Here is a 17,425-nt window from a genome sequence, read left to right as displayed (position 1 = left end):
GACGACACATTCTACCTGAGCAACGTCGCCCCACAGGTGAGTCCACACGCACACACATACACACAGGTACACGTTTCTGTGTAAATAACTCTGTGTGCGCGCGTGTGTGCGTGCGTGTGTGTAGAACCCTCAACTGAACCAGGTCACCTGGAACAATCTGGAGAAACTGTGTCGCTCTCTGACCAGACGTTACGTCAATGTGTACGTGTGCAGCGGTCCGCTCTACCTGCCCAGGTAACTTCTACTTCTGTGGTGTCAGGTGGAAAACCAACACACGGACACACAAACACACACACAGAGCCTCAGATGACCTCATCAGACGTGTGTGTGTTTCAGGCAGGAGGCCGATGGGAAACTCTACGTCCATTATCAGGTTATCGGACGGAATCACGTTGCCGTGCCGACTCACTTCTTCAAGGTGAGTCCACCTGATCATATCACGATGATGTCACCTGTCTGACAGCCAAGGTCGTCACCTCATCTGTCTCCTCAGGTGCTGATCCTGGAGCAGGTGGGCGGCAAGGGGGTGGAGCTACGGTCATATGTTTTACCAAATGAACCAGTGGACGAGAAGCTTCCTCTGGAGCGTTTCCTTGTTCCCATAGAAACCATCGAGAGGGCGTCAGGACTCCTGTTCGTCCCGAACATCATGAAGAGAACGAGCAGCGTGAACGCCATCAAATGAACCATTGACGAATCAACTGCTGCAGCCTCGGTCCGTCTGTTTGTTAAAGGTCGTCATGGTTACACAGAAGTGAGCAGCATCTCGATCATGTGATGAAGATCATCACAACTATGAAGGAGCCAATAGTCTGATTATTGATTATTTAAAGTTTACTCATCGGAAACAAAGTGATCGTGAAGCAGAACAGTGTTCTGTCACATGACCTCCAGATGTAGAACATGTTGATGACATCATGTCCTGTGGACATTGTGGGTCAGAAACATCTGGGTGTGGTCAAATTGTCCTTCCTCTGTACATGGCCTTGGCCTAAGTGTTAAAGGTCACGAGGTCAAAGGTTAAAGGAAGATTAAACGACGTCTTCATGTGACGTCGTGATGAAAAGACACATTTCTGAAGATGAACTAGAAAAACCTCAGTGGCTCCATCAGCATTTTTCCGTGTTTTATGATTCATATGTAACAGTAACTGACATCTGGATCATATTCATACTCTTCTTCTTCAGACTAAATCGCTATGTTCGTTCATGACGCGTCACATTAAATATCTCTGCCGCAAGGAATTGTGGGTCTGTTTCTCCTTTCCTCTCACATAGGAAGCTCAAGTGTGTCCTCTAGGAAAGGAAGCATCGAAGCTCTTTTCCTAAGCACTTAGAGAATCTGAACATTATCATGGTGCTGAGGAATCACTTCAGGGTCACTTCCTAAACCAATCTGACCATTGGACTGCAGCCCTGCTTCTATCGTCACACGATCAAATGTGTTTGACCTGTTGTCTCTGACCTCAGCCGTAGTTACCATGGTGATTTACCTAGGTAACAAGTGAACTAGCTTCGTATGACTCAAAACCAATCAACCTTAAGTTACCATGGTGACCACAGATCAGTGTAGTTGACGATCAACATGATAAATATCAAACAGAGACGAGATGAGAGAAATTCATTCATTACAAAGTTAAAACATCAAACATCTGATCAACGTGTCACACCGTGTCACCACCTTCACAATAAAAGCTTCCAGTTCACTTCCTGTGGTCGATATATCCGTCATGTCTCAGTCCCGCCTGGTGGGTGGGCCCTGTCGTCTGGTGGGCGGGGTCTGACGTTGTCTGACTTTACTTCTTCTTCACCTGACTGTTGTCCACCTCCTGAAAGTGATCGTCCTGGTCCTGAGAGGAGACGATGTCAGACAGCAGGTAGCTGTTCTCCTCCTGATCCTGCTCCTCCTGCTGCTCCTCTCTGCTCAGCCGGGTCAGTTTCTCCTTCAGAACAGGAAGTTCCCTGTGCCACAGGAAGTCGATGATCTCTGAGGACGACATGTTGGTTTCAAACCACTTTCTGTTGATAGGGTTAACCTCTAACCTTTTATTATTGTCTTTGACCTTTTAAAAGTGCTTTTTACATAAAGTTATGATTTTTATCAAAGCTGAGAATCGCCATGACAACATCTGTTGACATGTGTCCAGGACACATGATCCTGCAGCTACAGACGGTACTGACACAGACGGTAATGACAGACAGACAAAACGGCCAATTGTATTAAACCATCTAAAGCTTAAGTAACAGATATGCCTGCAGTTTGTGTGATACGCTTGTAGCAGACAGAAGCCCTCTGATTGGTCGCCCTGGGAGAGAGACTGTGACATTAGTTTAATGTGGTCCAATCAGTGTCAATGAAATATCAGAACTGACGGAAACTTTCTTTTCTCTTCTCATTTGCATTTATATATTTTCATGTTTACATTCTTTGTTGATATTTCTGTATATGTATATTTCTATGTTTATATATGTGTGCCTCTCTTTGTTACTGTCATATAAGCTATTGGATGTCTCAATGTCCCTCTGTAAAGTATCACTATCATTGTTTCAGTATCTTTGCAAAATACTATTTGAAAATCATGTGGGTCAAAGTTACACGCACACGCACGCACACGCACACACACACCGTGCCAGTTCCGTTTGACGGTACCGACAGACAGTACTGACAAAGACGTTACCGAAAGACAGTACTGACACAGACGGTACCGACACAGACGGAACCGACAGACAGTATCGACACAGACGGCACCAACAGAACCGGTACTGACAGAACCAATACTGACACAGACGGCACCGACAGACAGTACCGACACAGACGGTACTGACAGAACCAATATTGAGAGACGGTACCGACACAGACGGTACTGACAGAACCAGTACTGCCACAGACAGTACTGACAGAACCAATACTGACACAGACAGTACCGACAGAACCAGTACTGACAAAGACGGTACCGACAGAACCAGTACTGACACAGATGGTACTGACAGAACCAATACTGACAGAACCAATACTGACACAGACAGTACCGACGGAACCAGTACTGACACAGTAAGATGAAGTATCACTGACCTGATCATGTGGGTCAAAGTTACACGCACACACACACACACACACACACACACACACACACACACACACACACACACACACACACACACACACACACACACACACACACACACACACACACACACACACGAAAAACGGTACTGACAGAACCAGTACTGACACAGACGGTACCGACACAGACGGTACCAACAGAACCAGTACTGACACAGACAGTACTGACAGAACCAATACTGACAGACGGTACTGACACAGACGGTACCGACAGAACCAGTACTGACACAGACAGTACTGACAGAACCAATACTGACACAGACAGTATTGACAGAACCAATACTGACACAGACAGTACTGACAGAACCGGTACTGACAACAGACGGTACCGACAGAACCAGTACTGACACAGATGGTACTGACAGAACCAATACCGACAGAACCAATACTGACACAGACAGTACCGACACAGACGGTACCGACAGAACCAGTACTGACACAGTAAAATGAAGTATCACTGACCTCCATATGATAAACTGGTCCAGTTGGGAACTCTGGAGACTTTCAGGCGATGAAAACTCTTCTGAACGCAGACAGGGGTCACTTTACTGCAACACAGTACACACAGTACTACATCAATACACACAGTACTACATCAGTACTACATCAGTACACACAGTACTACATCAGTACACCCCGAGGAGTCAGTTCTGAGCTCTAACTCATCTGATAGGTTCCTGTGACCTTTGACCTCACCCGACACTCTTAGCGACCTTGTCCCATTCGATGTCAGCGACGTCATCCACATGCATGTTGTACAATCTGAAACACACACACACACACACACACACACACACACACACACACACACACACACACACACACACACACACACACACACACACACACACACACACACACACACACAGGTCAAACACGTGACCACTTCTGTTTTCACACGTGACGAACGCAGCAGGAGAATCTCTGGATCATTGCGATGTCATCAACGCGCTCACTGTGAATCTCCTGCTGACTCACTGGCTCGTTCACTTGCCCTCGTTCACTTCCCCGCTGCCATCATAGGTGTCGTTCCATTTGTCTGAAATACTGAAGTGAACTTGATGAGACGGAACCTCGAAGTGCTGAGGGAGCAAGTGAACAACGATGGTCACATGAGAGGTGGATATCACCGACAATGCATTGCAGTTATGCATTTGGTGCAAGCGAATACATCCATGGGTAGGTGGCAGTAATCTATGTAAAACGCGATTACTCACCACCTAAGAATAGCAATAATAGTGATGATAATCATGATGCGCAAGTGAGAGAGTAAGAGAGAGATGTATTTACAGTATTCAGCTGAGAGCGTCTGCTTTGTGTGTGGACTTCTGAAGTCTTGCTTGTGCTTATTGAATTAATAATGAATAATATAAAGGAACTTACTTCAGGCTAAAGGACATTATGTCAGTATAGTGGACTGTGGTCCGCCTGTTGTTCCCGAGTAGTAATTTGTATTTGAGCGTCACGTTTAACAAAAATATGCGAGCATATACATTTCCTTTCTATTCTAAGAGGGTGCCATGGTGGTTTATTTGAACGTTTTATGAATTGATTCAGTGTGTATATTTAATTATGAAAGCCTGTAATTGTGCAGCATGCTGCTGGTACCATAATCTCACATGAGTCTGATATTCGCATTATAAAGCCCCATTCTGAAATTGGGTCGTTAAGGGACCAAATTGACAGGGACGAATTTTTGTCCCCGTCCGCCCCGACGATAGTGTCGACGTATTGTGATCAGCCGTATAAAAAACGTTGTCTCATTGAAATGAGTCTAAAGGTGTTGATTATTTGTAAGAAGCAGTTTAGCGCTAACAAGGGCAGGTACGTTTCATTTCAATCCCCCGCTGCTGCCCTCTGCTCTCCAAGTGGCCTCTGTGTGACGTGTGCTGTTAGATACCGAGGGAAGTGAAGGAGGCCATGTTGAACCAATGATGAAACACAGCAACTGACGTTCTCCAGAGAAGAACATCTGGAGAACGTCAGGAAAATGTCCAGACATCAGTTCATGTCTGAAAGCAGTTGATTAGATTTCATAAATCAACTGGTTCAGGTCTGGTGTGGTCCAGGTCTGGTGTGGTTCTGGTTCTGGTTCAGGTCAGGTGTGGTCCAGGTCAGGTCTGGTTCAGGTCAGGTCCAGGTCTAGTTCAGGTGTGGTTCTGGTTCAGGTCAGGTCCAGGTCCACTGTGGTTCTGGTTCAGGTCAGGTGTGGTCCAGGTCAGGTCTGGTCCAGGTCAGGTCCAGGTCAGGTCCAGGTCAGGTCCAGTTCTAGGTCTGGTGTGGTTCTGGTTCTGGTCAGGTGTGGTCCAGGTCAGGTCTGGTTCAGGTCTTGTCAAGGTCAGGTCCAGGTCTAGGTCTGGTGTGGTTCTGGTTCAGGTCAGGTGTGGTCCAGGGTCAGGTCTGGTTCAGGTCAGGTCCAGGTCCGGGTGTGGTTCTGGTTCAGGTCAGGTGTGGTCAAGGTCAGGTCTGGTTCAGGTCTGGTTCAGGTCTGGTTCAGGTCAGGTCCAGGTCCAGGTCCAGTGTGGTTCTGGTTCAGGTCAGGTGTGGTCCAGGTCAGGTCTGGTTCAGGTCTGGTTCAGGTCAGGTCTGGTTCAGGTCTTGTCCAGGTCCAGGTATTACGTGTTGATGAGGTGGATTTTGGCCTGAAATCCTCCAGCTCCTCTGTTGAAGGTAGAGCCGCCTGGAGACAGTTTAAACTTCAGGATGGAGAACCTGAAAAACAAAGACAAAGCACCTGACTACAACAACTGAAGACCAGAGCACCTGAAGATTAGGACAGACCAGGACACCTGAAGACTAGAACACCTGAAGACAAGGACACCTGAAGACCAGGACACCTGAAGACCAGGAAACCTGAAGACAAGGACTCCTGAAGACAAGGACACCTGAAGACTAGGACACCTGAAGACAAGGACACCTGAAGACTAGAACACCTGAAGACTAGAACACCTGAAGACCAGAACACCTGAAGACAAGGACACCTGAAGACTAGAACACCTGAAGACTAGAACACCTGAAGACCAGAACACCTGAAGACCAGAACACCTGAAGACAAGGACACCTGAAGACTAGAACACCTGAAGACCAGAACCTGAAGACTAGAACACCTGAAGACCAGAACCTCAAGACCAGGACACCTGAAGACTAGGACACCTGAAGACCAGAACCTGAAGACCAGGACACCTGAAGACCAGGGGTCTCATTTATAAAACTGCGCATAGGATCCTTACTAAAATTGTACATGCGGCCAAAAGCCGAAAATGGCGTACGGCGAAAAATATTCAGACTTATAAAACCGTGCGTACGCACACCTGTGCGCAATTCTCCCTTTATAAATCACAGATCACTTACAAGTGTGCGTACGTTAATCAGCCTCATCTCCTGCCCTGTACACGCCCATTTTAACCATAAATAGTCAATGCAAATCACCTCATGAATGCCGATCCGTATATCAGTGACCCTGGCATCCAATTGTTCTTTCGTTCCGACAGGTGAGAAAAAAAAAAAAAAGTCACATCTCAGACACTGACATTGACACACCTGTGGGACAGGGACATGCCTATAAGGGAGTGGGACACGCCTGTAAGGGAGGGGGACTCGCCTGTGGGGGAGGGGGACACGCCTTTAAGGGAGGGGGACACGTCTGTGTGGGAGGGGGACATGCCTTCAGGGAGCTGGACACGCCTGTAAGGGAGGGGGACACGCATGTAGGGGAGGGGGACACGCCTGTAAGGAGGGGGACGCCCAGAAAACATCGTTATTTGGTGCCAGAGCAGCGGGTCACTAACAAACAGAAGCAGTGCGAGAGGCGACGTGTTGCCTTGTCAACTCAATGTGTTCACGCCGTACGCATGGGTCAGAGCTTGCTTACGGTGCAAACATACTCCCGTCAAGTTGTTTTTTTATAGATCACAACCTGTGCGTGGGAAGTGGCGTATGCACATTTCCAGCCCCGTTTTGTGCGTACGCTACGTTTATAAATGAGACTCCTGGACACCTGAAGACCAGAACACCTGAAGACCAGGACACCTGAAGATAAGGACACCTGAAGACTAGAACACCTGAAGACCAGGACACCTGAAGACAAGGACACCTGAAGACTAGAACACCTGAAGACAAGGACACCTGAAGACAAGGACACCTGAAGAATAGAACACCTGAAGACAAGGACACTTGAAGACAAGGACACCTGAAGACTAGAACACCTGAAGACAAGGACACCTGAAGACAAGGATACCTGAAGACTAGAACACCTGAAGACAAGGACACCTGAAGACAAGGACACCTGAAGACTAGAACACCTGAAGACTAGAACACCTAAAGACAAGGACACCTGAAGACAAGGACACCTGAAGACTAGAACACCTGAAGACAAGGACACCTGAAGACAAGGACACCTGAAGACAAGGACACCTGAAGACTAGAACACCTGAAGACAAGGACACCTGAAGACAAGGACACCTGAAGACTAGAACACCTGAATACTAGAACACCTGAAGACAAGGACACCTGAAGACAAGGACACCTGAAGATCAGGACACCTGAAAACTAGAACACCTGAAGACCAGGACGACAGCTCTACTCACCACTTGAGACGACACTGGATCCAGGATCTGGTTCCGACCTGCTGACTGATCTCCTTCCAGGGAAGGTTGTTACACAGCTGGTCTCTGCTCAGACCAGAACCCTCCGGACTGTGCTGGACCAGGACTTCCAGGTGAGCCTTCAGGGCCGACTTCAACCTGGACTCTTCATCCGGACTCCACGACCCCCGACCTGTAGCTGCACAGGAACCACACAGACACACAACAGGTTCTATCAGGTCTCAGAGCCAGATCAGGCCCAACTGGATCCCACTGACAGTCTGAGGTCAGAGGGAGGTCTGTTGACAAACAGGTGGAGAACAGGTGGAGATCGGGTGGAGAACACATGGAGAACCGGTGGAGAACACTTGGAGATCAGGTGGACAACATGTGGAGATCAGGTGAAGATTCTGGTATCATGTCAAAGTTAACGAAAAGTATTTTCTGCACACAAAAAAATTCAGCGTTTTACTTTGACCGCCGTCACACGAGAGCAGTGAAACAGAGACGTCTCACTCTGTCCAGTTTACCTCAGTCAGAGTCGGAGGTAGAACTGGTTCTGACCTTGATGTTCTATTTATAAATTAACTCATGAGAGATGATGATAGGGCACAGCAGAGGGCGGCATGTCTGACTCAGCACACAGAACCACAGAACCTTATTGTACTGACAAGGCAGAAGTCCACTATAAGTGAAGAGACCGGGTTAGGGTTAACATCAGAACCCTGATGTTCTAATGTTCTAATGTTCTGATGTTTACCGATGGCAGTGAAGCGTTTCTGTAAGGCGTACACGCTGCGGTCCATCTTCTCAGCAATCTTCTTCCAGTCGTTACCATGAAGGTTCTGTAACTTGATCAGAGAACTCAACTCCCCCTCTGAGAACCTGGAAGAACACATATCACAGAGGGTTCCACAGGTAGAATGTTACGATACAGAGGGTTCCACAGGTAGAACAGGAACATGACATGATAATTTGACCTCTGACCTTCCCATGTGGTTCCTGTCATCAAAAAGCTTCTTGGCTCTGGTGTGAACTTGATGACACGTCCGCGGGATCCCGTCAGCTGAGAGACAGACAGGTGGAAAGACAGACAGAAAGACAGGCAGGTTGAGAGACAGACAGACAGACAGGTGGACAGAGGGAGAGAAGGACAAATTAAATGAAGACATTTCATCAGTTGGCAGCTGCTGACGTCGTCACATGACCTGACTTATCAGTGATGATGATGATGATGATGATGATGTGGCTACGTACCGATCTTCTCCAGGAAGTGATGTTGGACTCTCAGCCTCTTGATCTGCACTTGTTGATCTTTATACCTCTGAGGAAACAGAAGCTGATTGGCTGAGCTGATCCCCGTCAGAGCCAGGAAGTCTGAGACGTTCTCTCTGATTCGCCCGTTCTCCTCCTTAGAGCACCGCCCCCGAGACAGTGACACGCCTGGACAGAACACACACGCGTTTGCATGAAAACAGACACTTAGTATTTGAAGTATATACAGTATTAGTACCATGTTGCAGTATTAGTACCTTTTGTTTAAAGTATTTACAGTATAAGTACCATGTTGCAGTATTAGTACCTTGTTGTTTGACATATTTACAGCATAAGTACCATGTTGCAATATTTTTACCTTGTTGTTTAAAGTCCTTGAAGCGCTGCAGATCATATCGCAGCAGTTTATTAATCTGATCAACTGATTTTTCTTTGACATCTGGAACAAACTCCTGCAGCTCCTCCACCAACGCCCAGGGAAACCTGAGTCAACACAACTAACATGAAGTCAACACAACTAACATAAAGTTAACGTAACTAACATAAAGTTAACGTAACTAACATGAAGTCAACGCAACTAACATGAAGTTAACGCAACTAACATGAAGTCAACGCAACTAACATGAAGTCAATGCAACTAACATAAAGTTAACAACTAACATGAAGTTAACGCAACTAACATGAAGTCAACACAACTAACATGAAGTCAACATAATTTACATGAAGTCAACACAACTTACATGAAGTCAACACAACTTACATGAAGTCAACACAACCTACATGAAGTCAACACAACTAACATGAAGTTAATGCAACTAACATGAAGGTAAGGGTTAGGGTTAACCTAACCCTTAAAACACACACACACAAACACACACACACACACACACACTTACTCCAGTCCTTCTTCAGATGCTCTCTCTCTCCTCCTTTTCTTCTTCACTCCTCCTCTTCCTCTTCCTGTCATCATCCTCTTCTTCCCTCTTTTCTTGTTCTCTTCTCCCATATCTGTTTCCTGTGACATCACCTTCACCAAACTCCTGTGACTGGTGTTTTTTGTTTCCATGGAAACCACGGAGTCTGTTTCTCTGTTGCTATAGTTTGTTACCGTGACAGCGCTGGCCTCACTTAGTGCTTTCCTGTGTTTCTTCTTCTTCTTTTCTGTCTCGCTGCTTTCTACAATGGGCTGCACCTCCTGCACTTTTCCTCGCTCCTCCTCCATCTCCTTTCTCCTCTTCTTCTTCTTCTTCTTCTTCTTCTTCTTCTTCTCCTCCTCCTCCTCGCTCTGGTTGTTTGTCTGTCCATCAGCCGGAGGAGAAGGAGAAAGACTGACCTCCTCCTCTTGTTTCTTCTTTTTCTTCTTCTTCTTCTCTCCTCTCACAGGTGTGTCGATGTCATCAGGAGTTGTTTCCTCCAGACTCTCTGACCTCCTCTTCTTCTTCTGGGGGCATTCTGCAGGAGGATTCATGACTGGAGGTGAAGAGGTGATGAAGAGGGTGGAGGTGAAGAGTGATGTCACAGCTCAGTTTGTTGTTGAAGCTGAAACAAAAGAAATTTGACTCTTTGAGAAAACAAACAGCTCAGATTATAATGTGGATTATATTCATCATCATCATCCTGATCGCCCCCTGGTGTCTGGCTGCAGTACAGGTTATAAGCCCCGCCCCTCCATGTTAGCAGATGGGACATGGACCAAAGTAAACGATCAGAGTAGATATTAAATAAATACATGTTTCCAAATATTTATCCGTCATGTGAGGTCGTTCTCATCACACTCAAGTACTGCAGTATTTAGTAGTACTACCTGTAATCGCAGTAAACTAGTATACTGCTACTCAGTACTTTACTCTCACGCCCCACACCCCTCCAAACAAAGAACCTCTTCGGACCTACAAGGACAAGGACCAGGACCAGGACCAGGACCCGGCCTCTATCAGCTGGGTTCAGTGTGTACTTCTGGTTCCATGAGAACCTCGCAGCAGCTTTAACAACAGAAAACAGTGTCGAGGTTCCTCTGAGCTCCGGTCTCACAGAGCCGGACTGAACCGAACTAACAGTTGTCCCGGTCTGACATGAAATCTGTTTTGTTTTTTTAACGGTACATTTTTGACTCACCGTCTCTCACGGTCCTGCAGCGGCACATGGATCTGGGAAGTGAAATTCTTGTTTACTTCCGGTCTCACGGTCCTGCAGCGGCACATGGGTCTTAAGGAAGTGAAATTCTTGGTTACTTCCGGTTTAACAGCAGCGCATGCGCGCCTGTAAGAGCGCGGGTTAAAGATAAGAGGTCTCACTCTTACTGAATTTCTTAATCCTGTTTACACCAGTGATTATATATAAAGACGATCAGAGACTGTATATGAAGACGATCAGTGACTGTATATGAAGATGATCAGTGACTGTATATGAAGATGATCAGCGACTGCATATAAAGACGATCAGTGACTGTATATGAAGATGATCAGTGACTGTATATGAAGATGATCAGCGACTGCATATAAAGACGATCAGTGACTGTATATGAAGATGATCAGTGACCGTATATGAAGATGATCAGTGACTGTATATGAAGACGATCAGTGACTATATATAAGACGATCACTGACTGTATATAAAGACGATCAGCGACTGTATATAAAGACGATCAGCGACTGTATATAAAGACGATCAGTGACTGTATATGAAGACGATCACTGGCTGTATATGAAGTCGATCAGCGACTGTATATAAAGACGATCAGCGACTGTATAAAAAGACGATCTCGACCTTTGTAAAACCGTCTCATCCCAATTCATCATCTCAACATTAAAACTGTATAATTTTATATCAAGTTTCTGAACAAAGACACTAACACTTAATGTTAGAAAAATATTTAAATTCAGATTTCTTGAAACAGTTAAGAAACTACAGAACAGAAGCAAAGGTAGTCCTGGTCCAGGTCCAGTTTCAGGTCCAGGTTCAGGTTCAGGTTCAGTTCCTGGTCCTGGTCCTGGTCCTGGTTCTGTTGGTTCTCAGTCTTCCAAGTGAGAGGGAACAGGAGGCCGTGGACCCCGGGGGCTCCTTTATAGATCTTTACTGAGAAACAGATTTATATTTATAAAGTTGGAAAAAGGAACTTGGACCTAGAGCGTCCTAAACCTGAACCTGTGAGACTCTGGAGTCAGAACCAAATCTCAGGTCCCAAGGAACTGGGTCTCAGAGCAGACCTTAGTTTGTCCACATCGGCAAAGTAAAGGTCCTGGTTTCAGTAAAACCCTGTCCCTGTGCTTTCAGGCCCTGATCTTCATCAGTGATGATGGTGATGGGAGGGGGAGGAGTCCTCCTCTTCCCCATTGTGTGATGTCAGTGGTGAGGCCCTCTGCTCATCCATCCTCTTGGACTGAACTTTCTGGATCAGACTAAAGAAATCCTCCTCCTGACCACCAGGATCTGATCCAACCAGGTGGTCCAGGTCCGGGAGGGGGCAGCGCTGCTCCTCCATCCTGTCAGACTGTCAGCAGGGGGGTGAGACAGAGACATCTTAAAAATGACTTAAACAATCATTATCAAAACAAATCAGATAAACAGATCAAAAAATATCATGTGTCTCTCCTTAGCGCTGACATAACCTGATGCATGCTGGGTAGAAATGATGTGGGACTTTCTGTGTTGCTGCAAAACGTCACCAGGTCACATGACATGAAAACAGCTGCAGTCAGACAGTTCATACACCTCCACCCCTCACCCTGTGTGTGTTTATACACCTCCACCCACACCCTGTATGTGTTCATACACCTCCACCCCTCACCCTGTGTGTGTTTATACACCTCCACCCACACCCTGTACGTGTTCATACACCTCCACCCCTCACCCTGTGTGTGTTCCTACACCTCTACCCTCATCTTGTACCTGTTCATACACCTCAACCCCTCACCCTGTGTGTTCATACACCTTCACCCCCACCCTGTGTGTGATCATACACTTCCACCCCTCACCCTGTGTGTTCATACACCTTCACCCCCACCCTGTACGTGTTCATACACTTCCACCCCTCACCCTGTGTGTGTTCATACACCTCCACCCTCATCCTGTACCTGTTCATACACCTCCACCCCTCACCCTGTGTTCATACACCTTCACCCCCACCCTGTGTGTGTTCATACACTTCCACCCCTCACCCTGTGTGTGTTCATACACCTCCACCCTCATCCTGTACCTGTTCATACACCTCCACCCCTCACCCTGTGTGTTCATACACTTCCACCCCTCACCCTGTGTGTGTTCATACATCTCCACCCTCATCCTGTACCTGTTCATACACCTCCACCCCTCACCCTGTGTGTTCATACACTTCCACCCCTCACCCTGTGTGTTCATACACCTCCACCCCTCACCTTGTGTGTTCATACACCTTCACCCCCACCCTGTGTGTGTTCATATACTTCCACCCCTCACCCCGTGTGTGTTCATACACCTCCACCCCTCACCCTGTATGTGTTCATAAAACAGGATGTTGATTTAACTGTGGTGACGCTACAGGAAGTAAAATGTGTCTGACTTGTCATTTGTCTTTTTAAACTCCGCCCCCTCATTTTGATGAATCTGTCCATGACCACAGATCAGTGTCATGTGACCCGTTGTTACCTGGAAGTGGACCAGCATGTAGTAGAAGTCCACACTGGGTCGGGGGCGCTGGTCGTGGCTACAGGACCCACATGGTGCAGCGGGTCCTGGGTCAGGCAGCAGACAGAAACTGGCTCTCTGGTCATCCAGTCTGTGACTCTGACACTCCAGGATCAGGTCCAACAGGGCCTCTGGCTCCTCCTGTGGCCTGCTCCTGCACTGCAACAACAGGAACCAGTCGGGTTATTAGCAGATTAAAGAGCCAAGATGTGACGGGATCATTTCTCTGATAAAGATTATAGTTCCTGCTGCTCAGGTGTTTACTAAACCATTTCTTTATTATGCTGCTATAGTTCCGAGACTGCTGGGGGAACTCCCATCATGCATCTCTCTCCCACTCCCTCTCTCTCCTTATCCCTCTCTCTCTGTCACAGACTGAAACCTCTTTTTAGCATTTTAAAGATGGTGTTTTTCGACTGTGGGGAGGTTTTTACGGAGACTGCTTTTATTTATGGTGCTGGCTACAGAAACCAGATGCGACAAAGTGGCAGTTGTTGAATTTTATTGTTGGTAAGGCCAAACTTTCAATTTATAAAAGCAGGAAAAACAAGATAGCTAATGTCTGCGGACAAGAGCTGACACGTATGTATGTGTCTGGTGAGAGCCAGAGTGAGAGTGGATTTCAGATTCCACTCTCTGATGAAGGACATACGGGAGTTTTTGAACCAGTGGTGTTTCGCCACGGCTGTGTGTTTTTATGACTTGATTTATTCTGTACATTCATGTATTTGATTTTTGTTTTTTGTTTTTCAAATCATTTGTAGAGGGCCATGATGTTCGCTGGTAAATTTTAATAAAAGTTGTTTTTAAAAAATCTAAAAAAAATTCTCTCCTCTCTCTCTCTCTCTCCATCACTCTCTCTCTCTCTCCCCTCCCTCATCCCTCTCTCTCTCTCCTCTCTTACTCTCTCTCCCCTCCCTCCATCTCTCTCTCTATCTCTCTCTGTGCCCCCATGTATTTACATTATAATTGTAATTATAAGTATCAGTGTGGTAGAGATTAAAGCGGCAGTTGTACAACTGTCCTCTCTCTCTCTCTCTTCTCTCCTCTCACCCTCTTTCCTCCCACCTCTCCTCTCTTCCCGATTTCTCTCCTCACCCCAACCGGTCGAGACAGATGTTTCTCCCACATCTGGTTCTGGTTCTGTTACAGATTTGTTCCTGTTAAAAGGGAGTTTTTTCTCTCCACTGTCTCAGAGCTGCTTATTGTGGGATTTGTTGGGTTTTCCCTGTAATATTGATTTATTGACCTCACTATGTAAAGTGCCTTGAGACAATTTATCTTGTGATTTGGCAAAATACAAATAAAATTGAATTGAATTGAAATTTCAGGGTCATGTCTGAATCATATTTGTGTGTATCTGGGTCACATCTGCATCTTGACTCATGGTCAGACCGTGTGAAGGCGTGAAGTCACACTCAGAGTTACCTTGCTTTGGGATTCTGTAGATCTGGTCCTGGAGCTCAGAGCAGAGCTGAGGCTCCAGCCCCAGGGTTTGGGGGACCTGGCCCTTCCTTCAGGACCAGACCCGGGATCAGGACTCATGAGACCTCTGAGGGTCCTGAGGGGTGAGGTTGAGGCTGGCTTGGGAACCAAACCACCATTTTGTTGAGGAGGTGGAGAACTTTTAGGTCCAGTCTCCTCAAAACTCCCGTTCTGGTGAGGAGGTGAGGACATCGACGGGGGAGGTGAACCAGACAGCTTCTTGTCAGCCATGATGTGTAGGTGGAGCCTAGGTTGGTGATGTCATCAAAGGGAACAGCTGAAGTAAGAGAGCAGCACAGGAAGTGGTTAGATCAGGACCGACTCTCAGCAGCTGGTTACCATGGTTACACTGCCCCCTCCTCTACAAATGGATTGAATTTATATTAGTGTGACTCAGAGGAAACAACTTTTAATATGTAACACACACACACACACACTCTCACTTAAACACACAAATACATTCACACACTCACACACACACACACACAAACTCTCACTCAAACACACAAATACATTCACACATACACACACACACTCAAACACACTCACACACACACAAAGACACAAACACACACATACACACACTCACACACACACACACACACACACACACACTCTCACACACACACACACACACACACACACACACACACACACACACACACACACACTCACACTCTCACACACCAACAGACACACACTAACAAACACACACACACACACACACACAAACAGCTCAGAGGGTCCAAAAGTTTCAAATCTCAAGAATTAACCTTCAACATGTTTCACAATAAACGTATTCTCTTTTAAAACTCTGATCGTTTGACTTTGAACCAACAAACAAAACTACAGACGACGATTAAAGTTTGAACAAACTTAGTTTTCTGTCTTGTTACTTTACCTCAATCACTATGTTCCTGCAACGTTCTTTTCTGTTTCCAGATCAAATCCTTCACTTTCTTCTTCTTTTCCAGGTCTGAGCTCTCGACTCTTTCAGTGAAGTCTCTGTCCGCACACACAGACACACACACACACACACACACACACACACTCACACACAATGAAAGAGAAGGAGGGCAAACTCCCCCTCTGGGCTTACATCACGGTTACTATAGTAACCACAGAAAGGCTCCAAATCCTGCCTCCCTCTGTCCAGTCACACACACACACACACACACACACACACACACACACATTCCTGCATTGTTGAGAACCATTCAGTTGAACATGAGGCCTCACAAATAAAACAAAAACACACTACTGTGTTCACAGGAGGGTACTCACAGTACTCACAGTACTCACAGTACTCACAGTACTCGCAGTACTCACAGTCCTCACAGTCCTCGCAGTACTCACAGTCCTTGCAGTATTCAACAGTCCTCACAGTACTCAAAGTACTCACAGTCCTCACAGTCCTCGCAGTACTCAAAGTACTAACAGTCCTCACAATCCTCGCAGTACTCACAGTCCTCACAGTCCTTGCAGTATTCAACAGTCCTCACAGTACTCAAAGTACTAACAGTCCTCACAATCCTCGCAGTACTCACAGTCCTCACAGTCCTTGCAGTATTCAACAGTCCTCACAGTACTCAAAGTACCCACAGTCCTCACAGTCCTCGCAGTAATCACATTACTCACAGTCCTCACAGTACTCAACAGTCCTCACAGTACTCAAAGTACTAACAGTCCTCACAGTCCTCGCAGTAATCACAGTACTCACAGTCCTCACAGTACTCAACAGTCCTCACAGTACTCAAAGTACCCACAGTCCTCACAGTCCTCGCAGTAATCACAATACTCACAGTCCTCACAGTACTCAACAGTCCTCACAGTACTCAAAGTACTAACAGTCCTCACAGTCCTCGCAGTAATCACATTACTCACAGTCCTCACAGTACTCAACAGTCCTCACAGTACTCAAAGTACTAACAGTCCTCACAGTCCTCGCAGTAATCACAGTACTCACAGTCCTCACAGTACTCAACAGTCCTCACAGTACTCAAAGTACCCACAGTCCTCACAGTCCTCGCAGTAATCACAATACTCACAGTCCTCACAGTACTCAACAGTCCTCACAGTACTCAAAGTACTAACAGTCCTCACAGTCCTCGCAGTAATCACAATACTCACAGTCCTCACAGTACTCAACAGTCCTCACAGTACTCAAAGTACTAACAGTCCTCACAGTCCTCGCAGTAATCACAGTACTCAACAGTCCTCACAGTACTCAACAGTCCTCACAGTACTCAAAGTACTCACAGTCCTCACAGTACTCACAGTACTAACAGTCTCACAGG

General features: G+C 46.5%; 3 protein-coding genes across 4 annotated transcripts in view; 1 reads left to right on the top strand and 2 right to left on the bottom strand.

Annotated features, from left to right (window-relative positions):
• Positions 1–1,187, top strand: part of endog (endonuclease G) — a 4,791-nt gene extending 3,604 nt beyond the window's left edge. The window contains exons 3-6 of the mRNA XM_047329137.1: positions 1–36; positions 125–234; positions 337–418; positions 494–1,187. The exon at positions 1–36 is cut by the window's left edge and continues 106 nt beyond it. Coding sequence (XP_047185093.1) covers positions 1–36; positions 125–234; positions 337–418; positions 494–685 — 420 coding nt within the window. The 3' untranslated portion in view covers positions 686–1,187. The remainder of the gene's footprint in view (positions 37–124; positions 235–336; positions 419–493) is intronic.
• Positions 1,188–1,610: 423 nt separating this feature from the next.
• LOC118314012 (transcription termination factor 1) lies at positions 1,611–11,242 on the bottom strand. Of its 2 annotated transcripts, XM_035640084.2 has the most exons (11): positions 11,097–11,242; positions 9,878–10,520; positions 9,340–9,464; positions 8,964–9,149; positions 8,694–8,772; positions 8,467–8,591; positions 7,710–7,905; positions 5,743–5,835; positions 3,820–3,885; positions 3,586–3,671; positions 1,611–1,986 (listed from the first exon to the last, which is right to left on the bottom strand). In XM_035640084.2, the coding sequence occupies exons 2-11, from the start codon at positions 10,447–10,449 to the stop codon at positions 1,796–1,798; spliced, it is 1,719 nt and encodes a 572-aa protein (XP_035495977.2). In that variant the 5' UTR covers positions 10,450–10,520; positions 11,097–11,242; the 3' UTR covers positions 1,611–1,795. The 2 variants fall into 2 exon arrangements, with proteins under 2 accessions (XP_035495977.2, XP_047185089.1); XM_047329133.1 differs by lacking the exons at positions 1,611–1,986; positions 3,586–3,671 and adding an exon at positions 4,080–4,205.
• Positions 11,243–11,839: 597 nt separating this feature from the next.
• On the bottom strand, positions 11,840–16,938 carry gpsm1a (G protein signaling modulator 1a). The gene is made up of 4 exons (XM_047329134.1): positions 16,030–16,938; positions 15,072–15,405; positions 13,605–13,802; positions 11,840–12,471 (listed from the first exon to the last, which is right to left on the bottom strand). Exons 2-4 carry the CDS (start codon positions 15,357–15,359, stop codon positions 12,268–12,270), a joined length of 690 nt encoding a protein of 229 aa, XP_047185090.1. The 5' UTR covers positions 15,360–15,405; positions 16,030–16,938; the 3' UTR covers positions 11,840–12,267.
• Between the last annotated feature and the right edge of the window lie 487 nt (positions 16,939–17,425).

The sequence above is a fragment of the Scophthalmus maximus genome, chromosome 19, assembly GCF_022379125.1.
Source record: "Scophthalmus maximus strain ysfricsl-2021 chromosome 19, ASM2237912v1, whole genome shotgun sequence".
Classification (NCBI taxonomy): domain Eukaryota; kingdom Metazoa; phylum Chordata; class Actinopteri; order Pleuronectiformes; family Scophthalmidae; genus Scophthalmus; species Scophthalmus maximus.
This window is presented reverse-complemented; position numbering and strand designations above follow the sequence as displayed.

Excerpts from the sequence above, each read along its gene's own strand:
- LOC118314012 (XM_035640084.2), bottom strand. The coding sequence starts at position 10,449 with ATGAATCCTCCTGCAGAATGCCCCCAGAAGAAGAAGAGGAGGTCAGAG. Across the intron at positions 5,836-7,709 it reads ATCCAGTGTCGTCTCAAGTG|GTTCTCCATCCTGAAGTTTA; the intron begins GTGAGTAGAGCT and ends TTTGTTTTTCAG. Across the intron at positions 3,886-5,742 it reads AAAATCCACCTCATCAACAC|ATTGTACAACATGCATGTGG; the intron begins GTAATACCTGGA and ends TGTGTGTTTCAG.
- gpsm1a (XM_047329134.1), bottom strand. The coding sequence starts at position 15,359 with ATGGCTGACAAGAAGCTGTCTGGTTCACCTCCCCCGTCGATGTCCTCA. Across the intron at positions 13,803-15,071 it reads CTACAGAATCCCAAAGCAAG|TGCAGGAGCAGGCCACAGGA; the intron begins GTAACTCTGAGT and ends CTGTTGTTGCAG. Across the intron at positions 12,472-13,604 it reads ACATGCTGGTCCACTTCCAG|TCTGACAGGATGGAGGAGCA; the intron begins GTAACAACGGGT and ends CCCTGCTGACAG.